Source organism: Panthera tigris, chromosome C1 (genome assembly GCF_018350195.1).
Source record: "Panthera tigris isolate Pti1 chromosome C1, P.tigris_Pti1_mat1.1, whole genome shotgun sequence".
In the NCBI taxonomy this organism is placed as follows: Eukaryota; Metazoa; Chordata; class Mammalia; order Carnivora; family Felidae; genus Panthera; species Panthera tigris.
The window spans coordinates 7,610,033-7,629,147 of NC_056667.1; the positions used below are offsets into that span (position 1 = coordinate 7,610,033).

Here is a 19,115-nt window from a genome sequence, read left to right on the forward strand (position 1 = left end):
AGTCAGAAGAGCCAAGCAAATCCTAAGCACATGTAATTGGAGGGGAGAGGTTTTGGACGGATATACTGTTGACCACGGACAAGTGCACAATAGAAAGATGGAGTGGAAATCCTAGAGGTTAGATGCAGTGCAGGTAGATTGCCCGGAGTGCAGATAAATTATATGGATTGTGGGGTGGGCGATGACTGCAGATAAATTAGATGTGGCAGCTATAGGTGTGTGGACAGAGAAGGGAAGAATCTGTGTGTATCATTTAACAGAGATGTGACTGCTTTTTCCTCCCAGTGACTCAGTTACAGATGACTTTAGCCTCCGTCCAGGAGCTGCTGATTCAGCAGCAGCAGAAAGTCCAGGAGCTCGCCCACGAACTGGCCGCAGCCAAGGTACTTGTCCCTGACCCGCTCGGGTCCAGGTCTGCTCTGCTCGGTGCTCTGCTCGTCTACAACGTTCCACGGGGTCTGACTTTGTTCTTCTCATGCCGGATACACAAGCAGGGGCCCACACAGTCCTCGCAGAGAAAGGAGGCGGCCACCGTCCCGTCTCTCCTGCTCCGTGTCCCCTCCTCGCAGGACGGAGGAGAGGCAGCTCTCTGCCTGAGGCCCCTCCCGTGGCAGCTCACGCCCACGCTCTGGAGGTGGCCGGTATAGACACAGGGTGGTCTCTGCTGGCACTTTAGGCCACGTTAGGCCACAGGTCACAGCATTTCAAGAGCGAGTCCAGGGAGCAGGGAAGTGGGGGAGTGTGCCAGGGCCCTGGGCGAAACCCTGCATCCACGGGCAGATTCTCAACACCCAGGTCTCGGGGAGTCAGGGAGCCCCTAACAGAGCGGCAGCTAGGATTGCCCGGGGCTGTTTCCATGCCTTACTTCCCAAATCTGGAATAGTCTTGGCAGTATCAGGTCCTGGGATGAGACCTCTTGGGTCGAAATCTGCTTCTGCCGCGTGCCAGCTGCGTGAGCACAGGCAAGTTACCTAACCTCCCTGACTTACTTTCCTCATCTGTAAAATGGACCTGTAATGGCACCCCTTCACTGTCTGCACATGCTTAGAACAGTGCCCAGCTGCTGTCAGCTCCCGGGATTGCAGGCTTCTGGCCCAGGCCTGTAGGTGCACGACAGGGTCATTCCCGAGGCATTTAGACTGAGCCCAGGGGACAGTGGTCCAGTGGCTCCAGGATGTCCACTGTCCTCCCCAGTCCATCCCCGTTCCTGTGCTGCTTTCTGGTCGCTTCCATACAGCCCGTGCTGTAGAGGAACCTACTCTGAGTGGCTCTTCCAGGAGAAGCCCCAGCCGGTGCACAACCAGATGTGAGCCAGCACTTAAAGCTTTTGCGTTTGCAAAACGAAGTGAAACCGGAATCTTTCTATTTCTGATGGAATCTGGGGGTACCTCCTGTGAAGAGGGGTCCCCGAGAATCCCCTTTCCCCTTCTTGGTACCCCACACACGAGGTGCTGCCTGCACTTCCCCCACAGAGGCTGCGGTCGCCCACGGCTGCCTCTAGCTGCTGTGCGCACTCCCCGTGGGCTAGCGGCCCTTAAAGCAAGCGGGAAGCCTGTATTATGGCCCCCGCCCCACTCTCCTCTGTTATCTTTGGAAGCGGTGGCCTGCCAATGGCCAGAAGCCATTCCGGAAATTGGAAAACTGTTTGCAGACCTGAAGCATTAAGATTAAGACCACATGTTGCATTTTAAGAGGGGAGGGGGCCCAGGATTGTGCTCGGTGGTTGAGCGCTGCCTCTGTGGGTTTCTTGTGCTTGCCTCCCTGCTGGTCCCGCCCCCCCACCCCCCCACCCCCGCCACCCCCGCCACCCCCAGCTGCCTTCATCCTCTCCTGTCCTGATGAGGGGCTCACTGGTGCTGTGTTGAAACCCAAAAGAGGGAAGACTTTGGTTACCCCATAAACCAGAGACTCAGAGCTGTGTTTTCTCAGCTGTAACGTAAGTTTTTATATCTGGCTTCCAAACTCCTACTGCAGCACTGTAAAAAATTAAAAAGAAGAGCGTTAAGTAATTAAAAAACCTACATAAAACTGAAGGCTGGGAGTTTTCTACAACTGTTTTTTAAAGAGACTGGCTAAAAAGCCCCAGATGTCAGATTTTATTTCTAAATCCTGGCATCTGGCACCATATGCGTTTGGAAATTTGAGTCCTTTGTAGGCCGGTGAGTGGAAATTGCTCCCTTGTTAATGGGCTGCTATGGCTTTCAAGGTCTCAGAGAAGCCAGAACAGTGGCTCCTGGATCTGCGCTGTCTGGTGGTCTGGAGCGAGGACCCCGAGGGGATGTGTGTGCGGGCGACTGGTGTTTGCAGTGGTTGCGTGCGCTCCCGCCAAGACCTCCGGCCCCTCTGAGGGGCTTCTCCCTGTGAAGGAGCGCTCGCCTGAGCAGGCCCAGAGCGGCCCCCACCCCAGTCTAGAGGCCCGCAGAAGGCTGGTGGGACCGTCCAGGGCCCCTCCCCGCTGCCAGCCCGGGTAGAGGTGTCAGGGAAGCCGGGGCCTTGCACGACTAACCAGTGCACTTGAAGCCACCGGGAGGTGGCGTCCAGCCTGGTGGATGCAGGCCCGCGCACCTGGGCCCGTCATGCCTGGAATTGGCCCATAAACACTTCACAGGCCGCTTGGCCACCGGCAGCTACCACCTGGGGGGCCACCGTTTGGACTTTCCTCTTCTCTGTCTGTCTCAACAAGATTTGCCCAAGAAAGCTGTGGTTGTCTGAAGTTTCTTTGGAAAATGGTCAAATCAAAGGGGAAAGCTATGCATGGAAAGATGGTATTTGTCCCTTTCTCCCGTGGACCCTCTTCGGGGAGAGAATCGGAGTTCAGTCCTAGAACAGCTTCTTTCCCTCTGCTGAGCCTTCAGAGTCATCCCCAAACACTGACTGTGGACAGACTGTGTGGCCTGCATGCTGTGGTAGCTTTGCACTTAGTGGGGTGCGGCCTGGGGGCCCGACCCCGCTGAGGAGAGAGACGCAGGCCTCCCAGGAGCACGGGAAGGTGCTCCGAGGCGAAGCCTGTCTTCCGGGCCTGCTTGAGATTGGAGTTGAGGGCCGGGTCGGGCGGGTGCCCAGCGGTCTCCCTGACCCCCCAGTACAGGCACGCCTCAGAGATACTGCGGGTCTGGTTCCAGATCACCATAGTGAAGCAATTATTGCAAGAAAGTGAGTCACGTTACTTTTTTGGTTCCTCGGTGCACGTGAAAGTTCTGTTTATGCTATACTTTATTAAGGATGTAGTAGCATTTTGCCGAGAAAAACGTACCTACCTTAAATTTAAAAATACCTTATTGCTTAAAAATGCTGATTGTCATGTGAACTTTCAGCAAGAGTCCTATTCGCTGATCACAGATCCCCACAACGAATACAATAATAATGAAAAAGTTTGAAACACTGTGAGAATTGCTGAAACATGACACACAGACACAAAGCAAACGGTTCCGGGGCACCCGGCGCCGACAGACTTGCTCGATTAGGGTCGCCACGGACCTTCCCTCTGTAAGAATGCAGGTCTGCGAAGCGCAGTAAAACGAGGTAGGCCCGTACTGTGGGGTTGTGGTGGCTGCCGGTCTCACCCCCGAGTCCAGTCCTGTGTGTGGTGATCTCTGCAGGGAGGGTGGCTCCGCTGGTGTAGTTGGTGTGGAGATGGGAGTCACCTGTTCTGTTAGTTGGTTTTAATGGGACGTTTCAAACCCGTGACGGAAACAGGGCTGCAGCCCGGACAGTGTGCTTCTGTCGCACAGCTGGGCGCGTGTCTCAGCCGGGCTCTGCTCGTGCCCCCAGCTTGCTTTGCGGCCCCTGCCAGACAGTGGGTCATCATGTATCGCAGACACTTCCTGTTTGCATCTCTTGAAGGATAGGGGCTCTTTTGCTGCTGGTATTTTGCACAGCCAGAATACCGTTACTCTACGGCTAAATGCATGTCACAATTGCTTAATATCATCAGATACCCGAACAGAGTGGTGGCAGTATTTGTTTTTAGGGTGCCGTCATTTAAACAGAAAGACCCAGGAGGGTAGACCCCTGGATGGGCAGTGGCAGAACCTTCCCAAGCGGTCTCCAAGCTGGCACGCAGGACACAGCACGCCCTGCATCCTGCTGACGCTGCGGCCCCTCCCGCCACCCTGGCTGGCAGAGCCCCACGGGGCGGGAGGGGGGGGTGCCGCTCTGATCCTTGTTCTCCCGTGTTTTGACTTTCAGGCCACTACATCTACCAATTGGATCTTGGAGTCCCAGAATATCAATGAACTCAAGTCGGAAATTAACTCCTTGAAAGGGCTGCTTTTAAATCGGTAGGAGGAGAGAGGGGGTTGGGCTGTGGTTCTGCCCCAGCCTGGGGCCGCCAAGTGGGAGCCCCTGGGGCCTGTCCAGCTGTCACGGGAAGGGATGAGACGAGTCCCCCTGAGGGGCCCCTGTCTGTCCAGCCCCTCATTGAGCCGGGAGACTCAGGGGTTGAGTTTGGGAACCTTGGGAGCTTCTGTTTTCCCTCCCCCAGAGGCGTCCCTCCCCCCCCCCCCCCCACTCCAAGGGGGACAGCCTGGGGTGCCTTGTCAAGACCCGGTCAGGGACAGCTGCAGCCAAAACACGGGACCTGGAGCTGAAGAGAACATCCCCATCCTGAAACAGGGCCTCCAGGCGGGGCCATTGCCTCCTCCTCCCTCCTGAGCCCTGACAGGACCTCTCAGTGGACAGTGTGGTCCCAGAGAAGTTCCTCGCAGAAGGCCAGGGAGTCCTCAGCTGGAAGGATTCTCCGATTCAGGGCAGGGGACAGAAGCAGTGCCTGCCATCCCGCCCCTAGCTTCTTTGGTCTCCTCCTGTCCTGCAGTGACAGCACCTGCCATGAGCCCCGACAGTGGAGGCCGTGTCACCAGTGCAGCCCTGAGCGGAGGGGTGACCAACCTGTGCTGGCTTTAAATCCGCAAGCCCTGTGCCCCAGGAGCCACTCAGTCCCGAGGTGGATACTGGGATGGTTGGCCACCTGGCCTGCAGGGCACTTTGGGTCGGCCTTGCCTGGCTTCTCACTTCTCTGGGGTTTAGGAGGGGCTCTGTGAGGTGGTCCAAAGGTACACCCACTTGGGGTCAAGGATTGGGGGCTGCAGGGGTCTTGTGGCCCCAACCAGGGGACCCATTTCTCTAAGCCACCTTCTTGTAGGCCCTCTTGGGAGAAAAGAACATGGCCCTAAGAGAGGTGTGACCGAGCTTGGCGACTAGAGGGTTGTCATTAGGAGAAATCTTTTGTGTTTCTGAACCTAGGAGACAAGAGCCTTTGAGGTCAGGGGGACAGAGAGCAGGGAGTTTGGAAACTTTGGAGGCAAGGAAACCGCAAACTGCATTTTCTGTTAGCATCCACGCTGCCTTTGTTGTACGCACGCCATGCTGTGGGGTCGGGGCAGTGGGGGGAGCTGTCCTGAGACCAGCGCTGGTGGACCGTGGGCAGCCCAGGAGGGAGCAGGCCATTGTCCTAAGCCTTTGTCCTCTCGGCTCAGGCAGAGATGGGCCTGCCCGCCCTCGAGCCATTGCCAAGCAGACCTGACCTCCCGGGTCCCTCGTGCAATCGGCTTAGGTCCGGGCTGGCCCAGGGCACCGGCGTCACCCTTCTGGTTGTGAGGTCTCTGAGCCCATAGCCAGCGGCCAGGCCTTCCCACTTCTGCCCAGGCCGGAGATAAGGTAGACGGAGTCGAGACCACGTGGCTTGGGTCCCCAATTCCCTGGCTCAGCCTCAGTTCCCTGCTGGCCCCTCCATCCCCAGCCCCCTCTCCTAGGGACTAAGGACTGGGAGGGAGCGGGCTTCAGTTGTGACAGCCCCTGAGGCCAGCTGTCCAGTACCTGCCAAGAAAGGCAGGCCTGGTCCAGGCAGGGAGGGCCCGGGAGGCACCCTGAGTGAGGCAGGGTGCTCTGAGGGCACTTCTGGCTTCCACTTCTGCTCCAACCTCCAACCAGCCAAGAGGCCTTTTTTCTGGGCGGCACGGTGCGTCCTGCCCCCGGCTCAGCGGCCCTGGGGGAGTGCGTTGGCGGGGGGACGTGTGCGGCTCTGCCGAGCGAGGGCCCCAGGGTACCGGCACCGACCCTGCTTCTTCTCTCCCTCTGTCAGGAGGCAATTCCCACCGTCCCCCTCGGCCCCGAAGATCCCGTCCTGGCAGATCCCGGTCAAGTCCCCGTCCCCCTCCAGCCCCGCTGCTGCCACCCATCACAGCAGCAGTGACATCTCGCCCGTCAGCAACGAGTCCACGTCATCCTCGCCCGTGAAGGAGGGCCACAGCCCCGAGGGCTCCACGGCCACCTACCACCTGCTGGGCCCCCAGGAGGAGGGCCAGGGGGTGGTGGACGTCAAGGGCCAGGTGAGAATGGAGGTGCAGGGCGAGGAGGAGAAGAGGGAGGACGAGGAGGAGGAGGATGAGGACGTGAGCCACGTGGACGAGGAAGACTGCCTGGGGGTGCAGAGGGAGGACCGCCGGGGTGGGGACGGCCAGATCAACGAGCAGGTGGAAAAGCTGCGACGGCCCGAGGGTGCCAGCAATGAGAACGAGCGGGACTAGGCCCCGAGGGCAGCCGGCCTCCGCTGGGCCGCCTGGCCGGGTTCCTTCTCCTCCTCCAGCTCCGGGAGGGCCGCCTCGTGCAGGCGGGGCCGAGCTGTCGCAGCCTTCCGCCTCCGTGGGGCCCGAGCTCTGTGCGCGGGGACGAGTCTCCGTGCAGCCGGCCTCTCTGTCCTGAACGCCAGCCCCAGCCTGCCGCTTCCTCCGCTCGGCTCCAGCCGGCTGGGCCTCGACCTTGTTCTCACGTCCGGCTGAGGGCGCAAATTTTCCGGGCCCGGGCCCACCTCAGCCCTGTCTCCCAGACGGAGGTCGTGTCCAGGGCGTGTCTGCTGAGCATCTTAGCTAACCTAACACCGTGCATGACAAGAGGTAGTTTAATTACCTGGCTCCCGGTCCTCCGCGGAGGAAGAGCCGCGTCGATGTGGTATCTGCTGACCTGCCGCCCTCCCGTCCTGCCGCGGCTGCTTCACTAGCCTCACAAGGGGCCGGGGGCCGTCTCGTCGTGTGTCCAGAAGCCACGGCCCTGTGCTCTTCTCTCTCTCGGCAAGGGCCTCCCGGGGCCCCACAGCCAGCTCTTGTCCAGAGGCTGCGCCCCCACGCGCCGTCCAAGCCCCACCGCGCCCGTCGTCCTTCCAGACAAATGAAATCATTCTGCACTTCTCCCGTCCTCGCTCGCTCGCTGCATCGTGACTCAGCTAACCCCATGGCGAGACGTGGTTCTCACTCCCACGTAGGAGCCAGGCGTCAGGGCCCCCCGTCTGCCCCCCGCCCCCGAAACACATGTTCATTTGTGTGATCAGGTATAGGTTTCAGAATATAAGATACTACTGTATATAATTGTAATAAATACGAGTTGTCACTATTTAATTCCTGCCTGCGGCTCCCTGTCTGCTCGCGGCATCCTCTGCCCGGGAGTGGGTCTCACCCAGGGCTGTGCCCCTGAGCCCGGAGGGGGGCCGGGTGGGTTGCCTGGGCAGCCCTTCCCGTGGGCCTGATGGGTGACAGGCCCTTTCCTGAGGCAGGTTTCATTAGCCGGTCACCGACGACGGCTGGAGGGTTTGGTCCTCGGCTCGGAGTGTGGAAGGGCGACATCCTGATGTGGGAAGGGACCTCATGTTACTGTATATAGACCTGGTGTTGAGCGTGATGAGCTCTCCTTCCTTAAATGGATGAATGTGCTCCCAGGAGAGCGTGTGTCTCGCTCCGTCTTCCTCCCCCGTCTCCCGCTCTCCCTCCCCGTCTCCCTTTAACCTTCACACGGCGTTCAGCTGCACCCAGAAAAACACGCGGTGCTCCTTCCGAGGAGCCTCTGCTCCCCCAAGCCCCCGGTGCTGCGTGCGGACAGAGGGCACCGCCACATCCGGGGGCCTTGAGTAGATCCAAGGCGGGGACCAAGTGCAGGGACAGTGGCCGCGGAGGCGGAGCCCTGCAGCCCGGCGTGTGCCCTGTGGGCGAGCGCCTCGCTCCCCGCGGGCCGCCATGCGCCACTGCCCGGCGCCCCAGGGAACGAGGTGCTGTTTTGTCTCAGGAAACAGTTCTTCTCCTGCCTAGGCCTCTCCTTGGGGCCGGGAGCCCAATCCCCTTCCCGCTGCCGCAGACCTGGCCCTGTGGCCCAGGGCGCCGTGCGGGTGTCAGGTGACAGTGACTCGACTTCCTGAGCGCCCAGGCCTCCGGCCCACTCGGGCGTCACCTTTGATGTTCATAACCTCCCAGGACGTCCCTGCGGTCCCTTTTCCCACTACGTGCTCCCTAGGGCCAAGCGGAACCCTCAGGGACTCCGTGCTGGGGGGCGACGAGCCCTCCCTGGGCCAGGGCTCCCGGTGTCAGGGAGCCAGGCTGATGGGCCGGAGACAGATGAGCAGAGGGTTGGGGGGCCTGGTCTGAGACTTTGGCTCAGATGTGGGATCCGTGGGATGTGGCCGGAGACCGGGCTCCGTGCCCTCTGACAGTGGATGGGAACCCCAGGGCCTCAGTGGGTGCTTCGGGGTTCTCCCCATTCAGCTTGGTGACCATTTGGCATCGTCTCTAACTTGGTCCCTCCTGCAATGGCACCGGACGGGGAGAGCAGAGGGCAGGTGGCCTGGGGTGGCACTGGCCGGAGCCATCAGGGTGGGTGCAGTCCGGGCAGTGCCACCCCACCTCCCCATCCAGACGGGACTACCTGAGGCCTCACCATCCCCAGCCAGAGGCAGAGGGGTGTCCGTGGCGGGTCCCTGGGGCCCACAGGCAGGAGATGGGGAAGGAGACCTGGGCCTGGAGGCCTTTTGCCCTGCGGGTCCTGAGCTCCAGTGTCGGCTTTTGAGGACAGAGAGTCTGGCGAGATTTCAGGGAGGAAAAAACCCCTCCCCAAAACGGCGTGAGTGCTGCCTAATAAAGGCAGCTGCTGGACGGAGGGAAAACAGCCCTTTGAAAAAAAAAAGCCTTTCATTAGAAAAATAATGCATTTCATCCAAATAAGGTAAAAATATTTGGAATGGGGCAGAAGTGAGCAGCAGGCAGCGCCCGTCAGGCCTTTCTGGAAGGGGGAAGATTATTAAACTCAATTACAATGTAGTTTTGTAAAGCGTCATTTAGGAAAGAACAGGCCCCAGTGCTGGGAGGCTGCGGGACGGCCCTCCTGGCCCCGGGGTCCCCCCCGCCGCCCCCTGTGACTCCCTGGCTCTGCGGGGCCTGGTGTCAGTACTGCCCCCCGAGCAGAGCCCAGAGCAGAGGCTGGGGAGGCTGCTCCCCGACCTGCCCGCCCAGCCTCCTGCACTCCATGTCCCTGACGTGCCCCCCCACCCCCACCCCGCTCCCCGGTCCGGGAAGGGGAGCTTCCTGGGGGAGGGAAGGGGCTGCTGAGTTTTAAGTGGGTTTTTTTTTTGGTTTTTTTTTTTGATATTGCGGAAGCACATCTCAGATGTTTTAAAACTCCGGTCAGTATAGAGAGGAGCAGAGAGCACACGATCTCCCCTCTACTGTCTGGTTTTGCGGGTGCACTTACAGCCCCCCCAACCCCGCCTCTATTTTAATAAAGATGGGAAGTTCCTTTCACCCTGTCCCGTGACTTGCTTGTCTCACTGCAAATGAATCCTGTGTCTTTGGGAGCTCACACCAAATGGGAGTGGAGGGTTCCTTAGAAGGCTCTCCTCCCACCCTTGCCCTTTGCCTGGCCAGGAGCACTGAGGTTGGTTCTTGGGTCTGGGTCTGGAACCTCCCTCTCCTCTGGTGACTGCCTGGCCCTGGCCCTGTCCCTGCCCCAGCCCTGCCCCTGCCCCTGCCCTGGAACCCAAAGAGGAGGAAGGGCAGGCAGGAGACATTTACTGACGATCTGAACCTCAGGAGTTTACTTAATTCTTAGTGCTTCTTCGCCTGTTTAGGATGGTTTCTGCCCAGCCACCCAGAAAAGAGGGTCCAGGCAGCAGGTGTGAAAGTGCATGTGAGACCCTGCAGGTGTGGCTCCAGCCTTAGGGGAAATGCCCACCGGGGGGTAGACCCCAGTCTTGCCCCTGCTGCTTTGCCCTGCACGGGTGTTTCGCACCCTGGGATCAGCCACTCCCACTGGGGCGGGTGGGGGGAGCAGCCACAGTGAGACCCCTTCAGGGTGTGGTGCCGACCTGGGACAGCCGCCCCCTCCTGGGGAGAGCCGGCATAGGTCGACATGCAGGGCCTAGCTGGGGGGTGCTCTCTGCGGCCCCCTTGTGCCCCCCCCCCAGCTTCCATCCCCCACTCCCCACCCCAGCATTGTAGGGGCCTTTCCCCTGAATGACGAACAAGCCTTAGTAGTTACTGAGCACATTCAAGTTCATGCTCTTCTAGAAGAGATAAGATTGTACTGTTTCGTAAGGAGAATGCCTGAAGCCTTTCCTTGTTCCTGACAAGTCTTGGAAGGATCTGCTTTATGGTGACAGGGCCACATTTTTAAATACACCCTGGAAACTCCGGTGCCCAGCCCTCTGCACCCCTAGCCCGGCAGTCCTGGGAGAATCGTTTCCAGGCACTAGCAGTTTCCCGGATGCCTTCTAGGTCCAGGGTGCAGCACCCAGGTCTGAGGAGGGCTCTGGCCACGGCCGAGGGGATCCTTTGGTGGGGAAAAAGCTTTGGTCTTTCTGAAGCCATATGTCACCCTCTGAGGGGCACAGGGTACAGGGCTCTCAGGAGCAGCTGGGTCAGGCTGCTCATCACCATCTGCCTCCCGTGCTGGCTGCGGGCCTCCTGGGAGCTGCTTCCTGTCTGGCCTGCCGGAGAGGGTGGGGCGGCTCCTCCCTGCGAGGGTGGCACAGGCCCGGTCCCACAAGGTCCCCAGGGTTCCGGCCCGTCTGAAGGGCCCGACTGTCCACCTTGCTCCCCGGACGCCTCTTCGCCTGCCACCTGCTGTGCCCTGGCCACGGGCCAAGCCAGCCTGTGGGGCCGGGGCCGCCTCACGAAGGCTGGTGCGCGAGCTGCCATCGCCCAAGTTGACAGGGCGGGCTGGCCACGTGGCCTAGGGAGGGGGGCTGGCCTGTCGCCACGGGTCCAGGCGGGAGGGAGCACGGCCGCTCATGAGTGCCGAGGCCCGACTCCCATGTATGACTCAGCGGCTGGTAGCACCCAAGCCGGGCCAGGTCTGTGGGAGGTGGGCAGGCCACTGAGCTCAGCGTGAGCCTGTGCAGCTGGTTCTGGCTCTTTCCAAGAGGTTACAAAACTCTTGAATTTGCCCCAGTTTGGGTGTAGGAGCATCACAGCACCACAGCCAATTAAATCCAAGAAGGAAAACACGTTTTACTGCATTTCCTACCGAGTCCAACAAGCCACAGGGAGTGCAGTGGGGCCCAGGCCCACTCGGCGCCCCTGGGGTGCGTGCCCCTGCAGCTGCCTCACTGCCCACTTGGGGGCGGGGACACGGTCTCATCACGGGTGATGTGGCCACTCCTCTCTGCCCTCCTGTGGGGCGGTGCCCGGGACTCAGGGCAGTGAGCTGGCCTGGTGCAGCGTCCCGATGGGTCACAGGTCCTTGTCCCCCTGAGGCTCTTTGGAGGGGCCCCCCGTCCCTGGGCCGGGCGCAAGGCCCTCCTGATTTGTCTCTCGGGGCCTGCCTTGTCCATGAGTCCAGTTTGGAAGCCGGCCCTGCCCTCGGCCAGGCTGGGCCTCCCTCCTGTCCATCGTGTGTGACTCTGCTGAGATCCATCTGGGCCCCGAAGGCCTGGGGGTAGCCAGGGAGGGGGCCTTTTAGGGGTCTGCCTTGAGTCTCTCCTCCCTCCCCTGGGTCCCAGGAGGCCCCTGAGAGGCAGCTGAAGATGGGAGTCCCTGGGAGCCTCGGTGGGCCCCTGCCCCAGCACCCAAAGGCGGCCCTGGGGTCACGCCATCCACTCACCCAGCTGAGGTCTGGGCTTGGCTCTGCGCCTCCCCCACCCCAGCCCCACGGGAGGGCCGCTTGGCCCACCAGGGCCTGTGAAGCTCCAATAATGGTTTTAATTTGTTGAACTTGTGTTTTATCCCATAAATTAGTCACTGTTTTATTTAACAGAATCGAGATAGCCACAAACAATAGGCGAGTTCCAACTTGAACATTTTAATAAGACAGAAAAAAGTATATATTTTCGCGTCTGTTACAAACATATTTATGTAAATAGCCTGTGGGCTGCGTTCCAGGAAGAAAGAAGAAAAGGAAGGGCCTTCTGTGCTGGGGCTGGGTTGGGAATGAGGCTTTTGTGGTGGAAACGACAGTGAGCAGGGTGCTGGGAGGGTGTGGACCCAGGTGGGGGGGGGCAACCCCCCCCCCCGCCCCCACGCCCCTCCTCCCACTGGTGCCCAGCCAGGGGAGAGGGGCTCTTCAGGGCTTCACCTTCCCACCCCGCTGGTTCCCTCCTCTGGGAGGTGGGTGTGCTCATCACAGCAGCCTGACACCCGGCGGCGAGCTGCTCAAAGTGGAAGAACTTGGATCCCACACACATCCCCGCCCCGGGGCCCTGGGATGCTTCGGCCACCTGGGAGGAGGTCAGCTCAGGGCAAGACCGGCAAGGTGGTGTAGATGAGGTTTAATGGGAAAGCAGGTCACCATTTAGAAACGTCAGGGTGAACGAGGCATGAGGCCTGTGCTCTGGGCGAGGCCCGGTGGCTGTATTTGCGCCATCCACGCTTCTGGGGGAGCCCCCCCCCCCCCCGCCCCATTGATGGGCCACAGGGCCGGCAGCTCAGGCCTGGGGCTGGTGGCTGCAGACCTAGGAATCGGCCCCCTCTGGCTCTGCCCCCACGTGCTCCAGGCAGGAGCCGAGCCAGCATCCGGATCGGATCCGGGTACGCGCCGTTCCCAGCCCAGGCAGGTCCCTGCAGGAAGAAGGAAGGAGCCGAAGGAGGCGGCAAAGGATGACCCTGCCAAGCGCCTGCCCGGTAGCCCTGGCTGCGGGAGGCTGGGGCTGGCCGGGGTCTGGGGCCGGTGGGGGTGGGTGGGGAGCCTTTGCCCGAGGCCTGGGGCTACCAGGCCAGTCAGTTCTGCCCTCCGGCAGCCCCCGAGCCTCACTCGGGGGGCTTCAGGCAGCGCCGGGGAAGGAAGCCACCCTTCCGGAGCTCAGGACCCGAGCTCCCCACCGCCTGTCCCCGGCAACCTGGGGGAACTCGGCCCCATCCCAGGGCCAAACTGGTCTGCCCCTTTCCTGCCAGGGTTGGGGAGTGACCGACTCCCTCCCCTCGTCCCTGCCCTGGCACATGGAGCCGGGCCACGGTTGTGCCGTCCTGCGTGGCCCGATCACTGCCAGCCACTTGAGGCTGATTTTAAAAATAAAAGATACCTTGATAGATTTTTTTCCAGTTTTTATTGAGTGAAAATGTCAAACCTTGCATCAGTCATGCAAAAAAAAAAAAAAAAAAAATCAAATAAATAAAACACATATATTAAATTTCTAATAGCACTAAATTCAAGTGGAAAAATATTCAGTTCTTAATAACCAGGTGCCGAGGAGACCAGATTCAAGTAATCAGAGCACACGCTGTTCAGTTCGGTTTTCACGTTCTGCATTTTTCGTCTCAAAACCTCTCTATATATCTCTATATATCTATATATGTATATACATATAGATATATACACACACATATGTGCATACATATTATTTTATATTTATATATATACACATACATAGTTATAAAACATTAAAAAGAGCATTGGTGGATCAAGCATTGTTTTCCCCACAGAAAGAAAATAAAACAAAAATTACACATTAAAATTCAAAATGAGCTAGCAATGGCTTATAGTCCTAGTGTGCAATATGGAGTTTACAAAAGGCTAGACTTCCCACTGTCGGCATCTTCTTTTTTCTTTTTTCTTTTTTTTTGTCTTTTTTTTGTTTTGTTTTAATTTTGCTACATTGAAAAATGTTTTTGTGTTTTGTTTTTTGCTTTTGTTTTTTTTCCTTTACAAAACTCCCTCCACACACCCAGCAGCTCTGTGGTAGGGCACAGAGCCTGGGCGAACGTCAGCAGCAGCGCGAGGCGCCCACAGAATTCAGGAGGCTCTGGTAGGGGACACGTTTTAGGAAACGATTTGCTCCCTGTTGAATCAGGTACGCTCTGTCTGACCACTCCTCCCTCCCTGCTCCCTCTGTCCAGTGCAGATGATCCCGGCTCTCTGGCTGTGGGCAGCCAAGAGGACACACATACACACACACACACACACACACACACACACACTCACACACACACACACGCACACACACACACAAGGACAAAAAGAAAAAAAAAAACCAGTGCCCACCTCCCCACCATCAGGTGGGGCTCCCCTTGGAGATCTGTGGGGAGGAGGTTCTGGGAGACAGGCCTCCTCTAGGCTGGGCTTGGCTCTCTCCCTGTGACAGAGTCTCAGGGTCCAACCTGAGCCAGGCTGGTGGCCGGGACTGGAGACACGGGAAGCTTGGGTCGCCTGTGCTGGGTCCCTGTCGCCCTCAGAGCCTGTGGCCTGGTGTGCACCAGCCAGGCGCCCACCCCCCACCCCCAAACTGGGCTTGGTGGCCTCATCCTCTCCAGGAAGTGGGGGTGTTTTGAAAAGGGACCCAAGTCTGGGTGGGTTGCACTGGCAAAGAAGCATCCCAAACAAAATAATAAAAACTGAGGGGGGGAAAAAAAAAGCCCTATAAAGCCACACGCATAACCAATAGAGAAAAACTCAAATGTTAACTACAAACTTGTATCAACAGTAATAGTCCTTTTTCTTGTTTCTACAAAATTCAAGTTAAAAGTTGGAATCACGCAGCTCCCGTCAGTGCTAGTGTAAAGACAGACAGCCTCAAACTGGTAAGGCCTCTAAAATAAATGCGAAACGAAATCCCACGTGAGCGATTGCACTCGGTCTCCAACCTCAGGGCTGGTCCGAGGCGGGCCTGTGCTCTCGCGGCCCACCTGCCTTTTTTTTTCTTTTTGTTCTATGTAGAATAATAACCTTTACAGGAAAAATACTGTACAACTTTCTCGCATTTTTTCCCCCATTTTGAATATTAAAGCCCCAAACAGTGGTATCCTTCCTGTTCCCACCACGTGGGTGGCTGAGACCCCTGCCGGGCCCAGCACGCCAGCACCTGCCGCTCTTAGGTATGGAAGCGGACACAGCCTCAGCCCTCCGTGGGCAGAGGCTGGGGCCTGGGAGTCCCCGGACGGCCGAGACGCGCCTCTTCCGGGCCCCAGCCCTCGGGAGCAGACACCGGGGCAGGGCCCAGCGGCGGGGCACAGCGCCCCGGCTCTGCCAATTCCGTGAGGTTTCCTCCGCGGTCCCTGCAGTGTCGCCGGCGCTGGCGCCTCTGCCCCTCCCTCCCCCGCCCCCCGGGGCCAGGAGGGAGGGTCTTAGCTGCGTGAACGGGAGGCCCTGCCAGATGCTAGTGGGGCCCGCCTCTGGGGGTGAGGGCTGGGGGTCGCGGTGACCCCCGGCGCCCTTCCCAGTCCTGAGCAATGAGGAATCCCGCCGGCGTGGTCGCGGGGCCCGGGGTCCGGCCGCGGGGAGGGGCGCGCGGGGCGGTTGCCCGGGTGTCTGCGCGCCCGCCTCGCCCTCAGGGCCCCCCGCTCCTCGGTCCCACCCCGGACAAGAGCACCTTCTGTTTCCCTGAAGAAGATCCCCGAAGTGCAGCCAGAGGAGGGTCGCTCGCAGCCTGTCCTTCCAGCCGCTGGCCGCGCGCCGCGGGCGGGGCGGGGGCGGCCCCGGAGCACCAGAGGGAGGCCCCCGCCTCTGTCCTGAGACGGACTCGGGGTCCGGAAGCACCGGCGGGGCCGCCCCGAGCCCGGAGCGCCTCCCCACGCCGGCCCCGGGTGCGATCGCGTAGCTCTGGCGGGGGCGGGGGGCGGGGGGCGGGGGCAGCGTTACAGATAAATAGCATCTCTTACAAAAGGAATCACAATGGCCACCACGGGAGGGGGGCGGGCGAGGCGTCCCCGACGGGCGGGCTAGGGCGACGCTGTGGCGGGCGCCGGGGTCGCCAGCTCTGGGCTCCGCGCCCCCGGCCCCGCCGCCGCCGCCGCCTCGGGCAGCGACTCCTCCGAGTCGGTGCGCAGGTCCTCGTCGTCGTCCTCGTCGTCGTCGTCGTCCTCCTCGTCGTCGTCGTCGTCTTCGTCGTCGTCCTCGTCGTCGTCCGCCTCCTCCTCGGGCAGCTCCAGCTCCTCCTCCTCGTCCTCCTGCGACGACTCCCCAGCCGCCACCGGGCCGGGCGCGGGTGCAGCGGGGCCGTCGCGGGGCCCGGGGCCGTCGGGCGGGCCGGGGTCCCCCGGGTCGCCCGCATCGCCCGGCCCCAGCCCCAGGCCCGCGGAAGCGGCGGCGGCGGCGGCGGCGGCGGCGGCGGCGGGCGGGAGGAAGAGCAGGGGGGCCCCGGGCTCGGTGCCCAGCGACAGCGCGCCGTCCAGGCCGACGGCGGGGCCCGGGGACGCGGCGGGGGGCTCGCCGCGCTCCTGCTTGTCGTGCTTGCGCTTGTGCGAGTCCATCTGCGACATGCCCACGACCGTGTGGCGGCAGCCCGGGTAGGTGCAGTGGAAGTGCGAGCACTTGAGCTTGTACTTGCAGTCGGGCACGGCGCAGTCGGCGCTCGAGCTGAACTGGCAGAAGCCCGCCGCGCTGATCACGTCCTGCTTGCCGTGGTGCTTGCGGTGCGCCGTCACCTTGGTGCTGTCGGTGCAGCGGAAGCGGCAGCGCAGGCAGTGGAAGTGCGTGCTGGAGCCCGAGAAGGGGCAGTCGGCGAAGTGGCAGCTGAGCGAGGCCTTGAAGCGCTTGAAGTCGTCCAGCACGAGGTTGTCCACGCGGTCATGGTGCTGCGCGTGCTTGTACATGTGCGTGCGTCCGCAGAACTTGTAGCCACAGTTCTCCCGCGTGCAGTGGTAGTGCGTGACCTTGAGCGAGAACTGGCAGGTCGGGTCCCTGCAGTCCTCGTAGAGGTCGAAGCGCCGGAAGCCCTCCAGCATCATGCCCTCGTCCAGCATCTTCCGCGAGGAGGCCGTCTTGCGCCGCTTGCCGAACGGCGACATGTCCTCGATGATCCAGAAGCGCTTTTTGGCCCCGGAGGCTGTGGGCATGGAGATGGTGTTCCCTGCGGAGGGGCCGGGGGAGGTCAGCGCGTGCCGGGGAGCCTTTCGCACCCACGCAGGGTCCCCGGCTCCGCGTGGTGGCCGGAGGGCAGCGCTGGGGGTCGGCTTCCCCAGACTTTGGGGGCCTCTCCCCCTCCCCCTCCCCCGAAGAACCAAGGAGCCCCCAGGCTTCCCCTTGCGTCATCCCCTGTCTGCAGGACGACCACACAGGCATCCGCCCCTCGTGCGGCAGAGCAAGCAACCCGGGGGACGTGGTGGCCGCTTCCTGGCCAGTTTGGGTGGGAAGTCAGGACGCATCCTGGCGCTAATTGAAGCTGAAGGGGGAATCTAGGTCGGCAGAGTGTAATTACCCACGTTGGACGGACGCCAGGATGCCATCACGAACCCGCCTCTAATGAGGGACAGGCGGGCTCCTTCTCCTGGCCGGCTAACCAGTTTCCCCGGCTGCCCACCTGTCTGCACAGGGGACCTACCTACTTCCCGCAGGGATGCCCAGCGCCCTGGGGCTGTGTGGAGCCGTAACGCCCTGCCCTGAGGGATACCTTCCCTTTGGTGCCAGAAGATTCTTTAAAGTCTTGTGGGGGTCTTCTGCCCCCATTAAGCCAGAAGAGGGCAGCTCTTCTGAGGGACCGGGGCTGGAGCAGGGGCTCAGCCAGCAGACGGGTTCCCATCTGTGCCCTCCCAACTGGACCCAACGGCGCCCTGGACTTCGGATGGCTCATGGCCAGGGCTGCCTGGTTGAGAGTGGCCCCGCTGCTGTGGCGTGAGGGGACAGCAGCCCCTGGCACTGCGCAGGCAGCTGGGGGAGGGACAACAACCCTGGCATTCCCGGCCTCACACCCTAGGAATGAGAGAGAAACCTTCAGGGGCTGGCCCTACCCAGGGTCAAGGGTGGGTATTCTCCAGGCTTCTCCCATGTGGCTGACCTGCTCAGCCTGCCCCGAACCTGCCTAGGATAATATCCGGCCTCCACGGCACCACTGTGCCGCGTTGTCCATTTAGGGAACAGACCCAGTCACCCCCACCTTGGCAGGTGAAGAGAAGCCAAGGGCAGCAACGGTGTGGGGGTGCGTGGCGCAGGACAAGGGAGGGTGAGGGGCCTGGAGATCCAGGTGAGTGAGAAGTGGCTGCTTTGGGTCTGAGGGCACAGGGCTCAGTGTGGTTATGGCAGTGACAGCCTTCCACAGGTAGAATTCCAGAAGGGAGACCTTCTGCCTCTCTGGCACAGCACTGGCCTGGCGCTCAGCAGAACGTGAGGCAAAAATGAGTGAAGGAAGGTGCAGGGCTGCGGTGATGGCCACAGCAGAGGCGAGGGGCTGGCGGGTCCCGGCCCTGCGGGGCATCGGATATGCAGGGGTGGGGGGTGGGGTGGGAACTGGAGGCACCCCTGCCATTGAGCACTGCCTGGGGCCTGAGCCACAGGGACTCCCTCTTCCTGCTTGGCTCCAGGGCTGGGAGGGGGTCAGGCTGGTGTCAGGGCCCTGCCTGGACCCAATGCTGAGCAGGAGTCCAGAGGAGCTGTCCTCGGGACAGAGACAGGGCTCTCTGGTTCCGGGGGGCGCTGGGCCGTGAGGGACGCAGGTGGCCCTGTCCTCGCCCCAGCAGGTCACAGGAAAAGGTCAGGTCCCGGACCATGGCCTTGAGGGTCAGCGGAGGTGACACACACTGGCAAGAAGGCATGTGCGAGTTACCTGCAGCATCCTGAACTAGGGGGACGTCGCTTTTTACCGGAGTTGCGGTGGCTGTGGCGGGCGGGAGGCGGGGCGGGCTGCCGACCGGGTGGCCCAGGCCCCGGGTGGCTCCGAGAGTGGCACTGAGCAGGGAGTATGAGAGACAGGGCGGAGAAAAGAGGCATGGGAGGGAGGGGAGGGGCGCCCGGAGCACGGCCGCTGAGAAGGATGGGGTCAGTGGGGGCTGCGGAGCCACGCGGGCAGCCTCGTCGCCAGCGGCAGCAGGAGGAGGAAGAGGAGGAGGAGGAGGAGCCGGGCAGCCTGGAGAGGGTGGAGAAACGCAGAAAAAAAAAAAAAAAAGAAAACCAAAACAAAGAAAAAACAAACAAAAAAGAACCAAAATGAGAAACCCAATGGC

At 60.8% G+C, this 19,115-nt stretch overlaps 2 protein-coding genes across 4 annotated transcripts in view; one reads left to right on the top strand and one right to left on the bottom strand.

The window, feature by feature from the left end:
- PEX14 (peroxisomal biogenesis factor 14) overlaps positions 1-7,388 on the top strand; it is a 143,447-nt gene extending 136,059 nt beyond the window's left edge. The window contains exons 7-9 of the mRNA XM_042993795.1: positions 286-383; positions 4,189-4,280; positions 6,080-7,388. Of these exons, the coding sequence (XP_042849729.1) occupies positions 286-383; positions 4,189-4,280; positions 6,080-6,524 (635 nt within the window). The 3' untranslated portion in view covers positions 6,525-7,388. The remainder of the gene's footprint in view (positions 1-285; positions 384-4,188; positions 4,281-6,079) is intronic.
- An 8,431-nt stretch (positions 7,389-15,819) lies between these two features.
- The window catches only part of CASZ1 (castor zinc finger 1), a 120,670-nt gene continuing 117,374 nt past the window's right edge, over positions 15,820-19,115 (bottom strand). For all 3 annotated transcript variants that reach the window (XM_042996023.1, XM_042996022.1, XM_042996021.1), the window contains one exon: positions 15,820-17,029. In XM_042996023.1, coding sequence (XP_042851957.1) covers positions 15,900-17,029 — 1,130 coding nt within the window. In that variant the 3' untranslated portion in view covers positions 15,820-15,899. The remainder of the gene's footprint in view (positions 17,030-19,115) is intronic.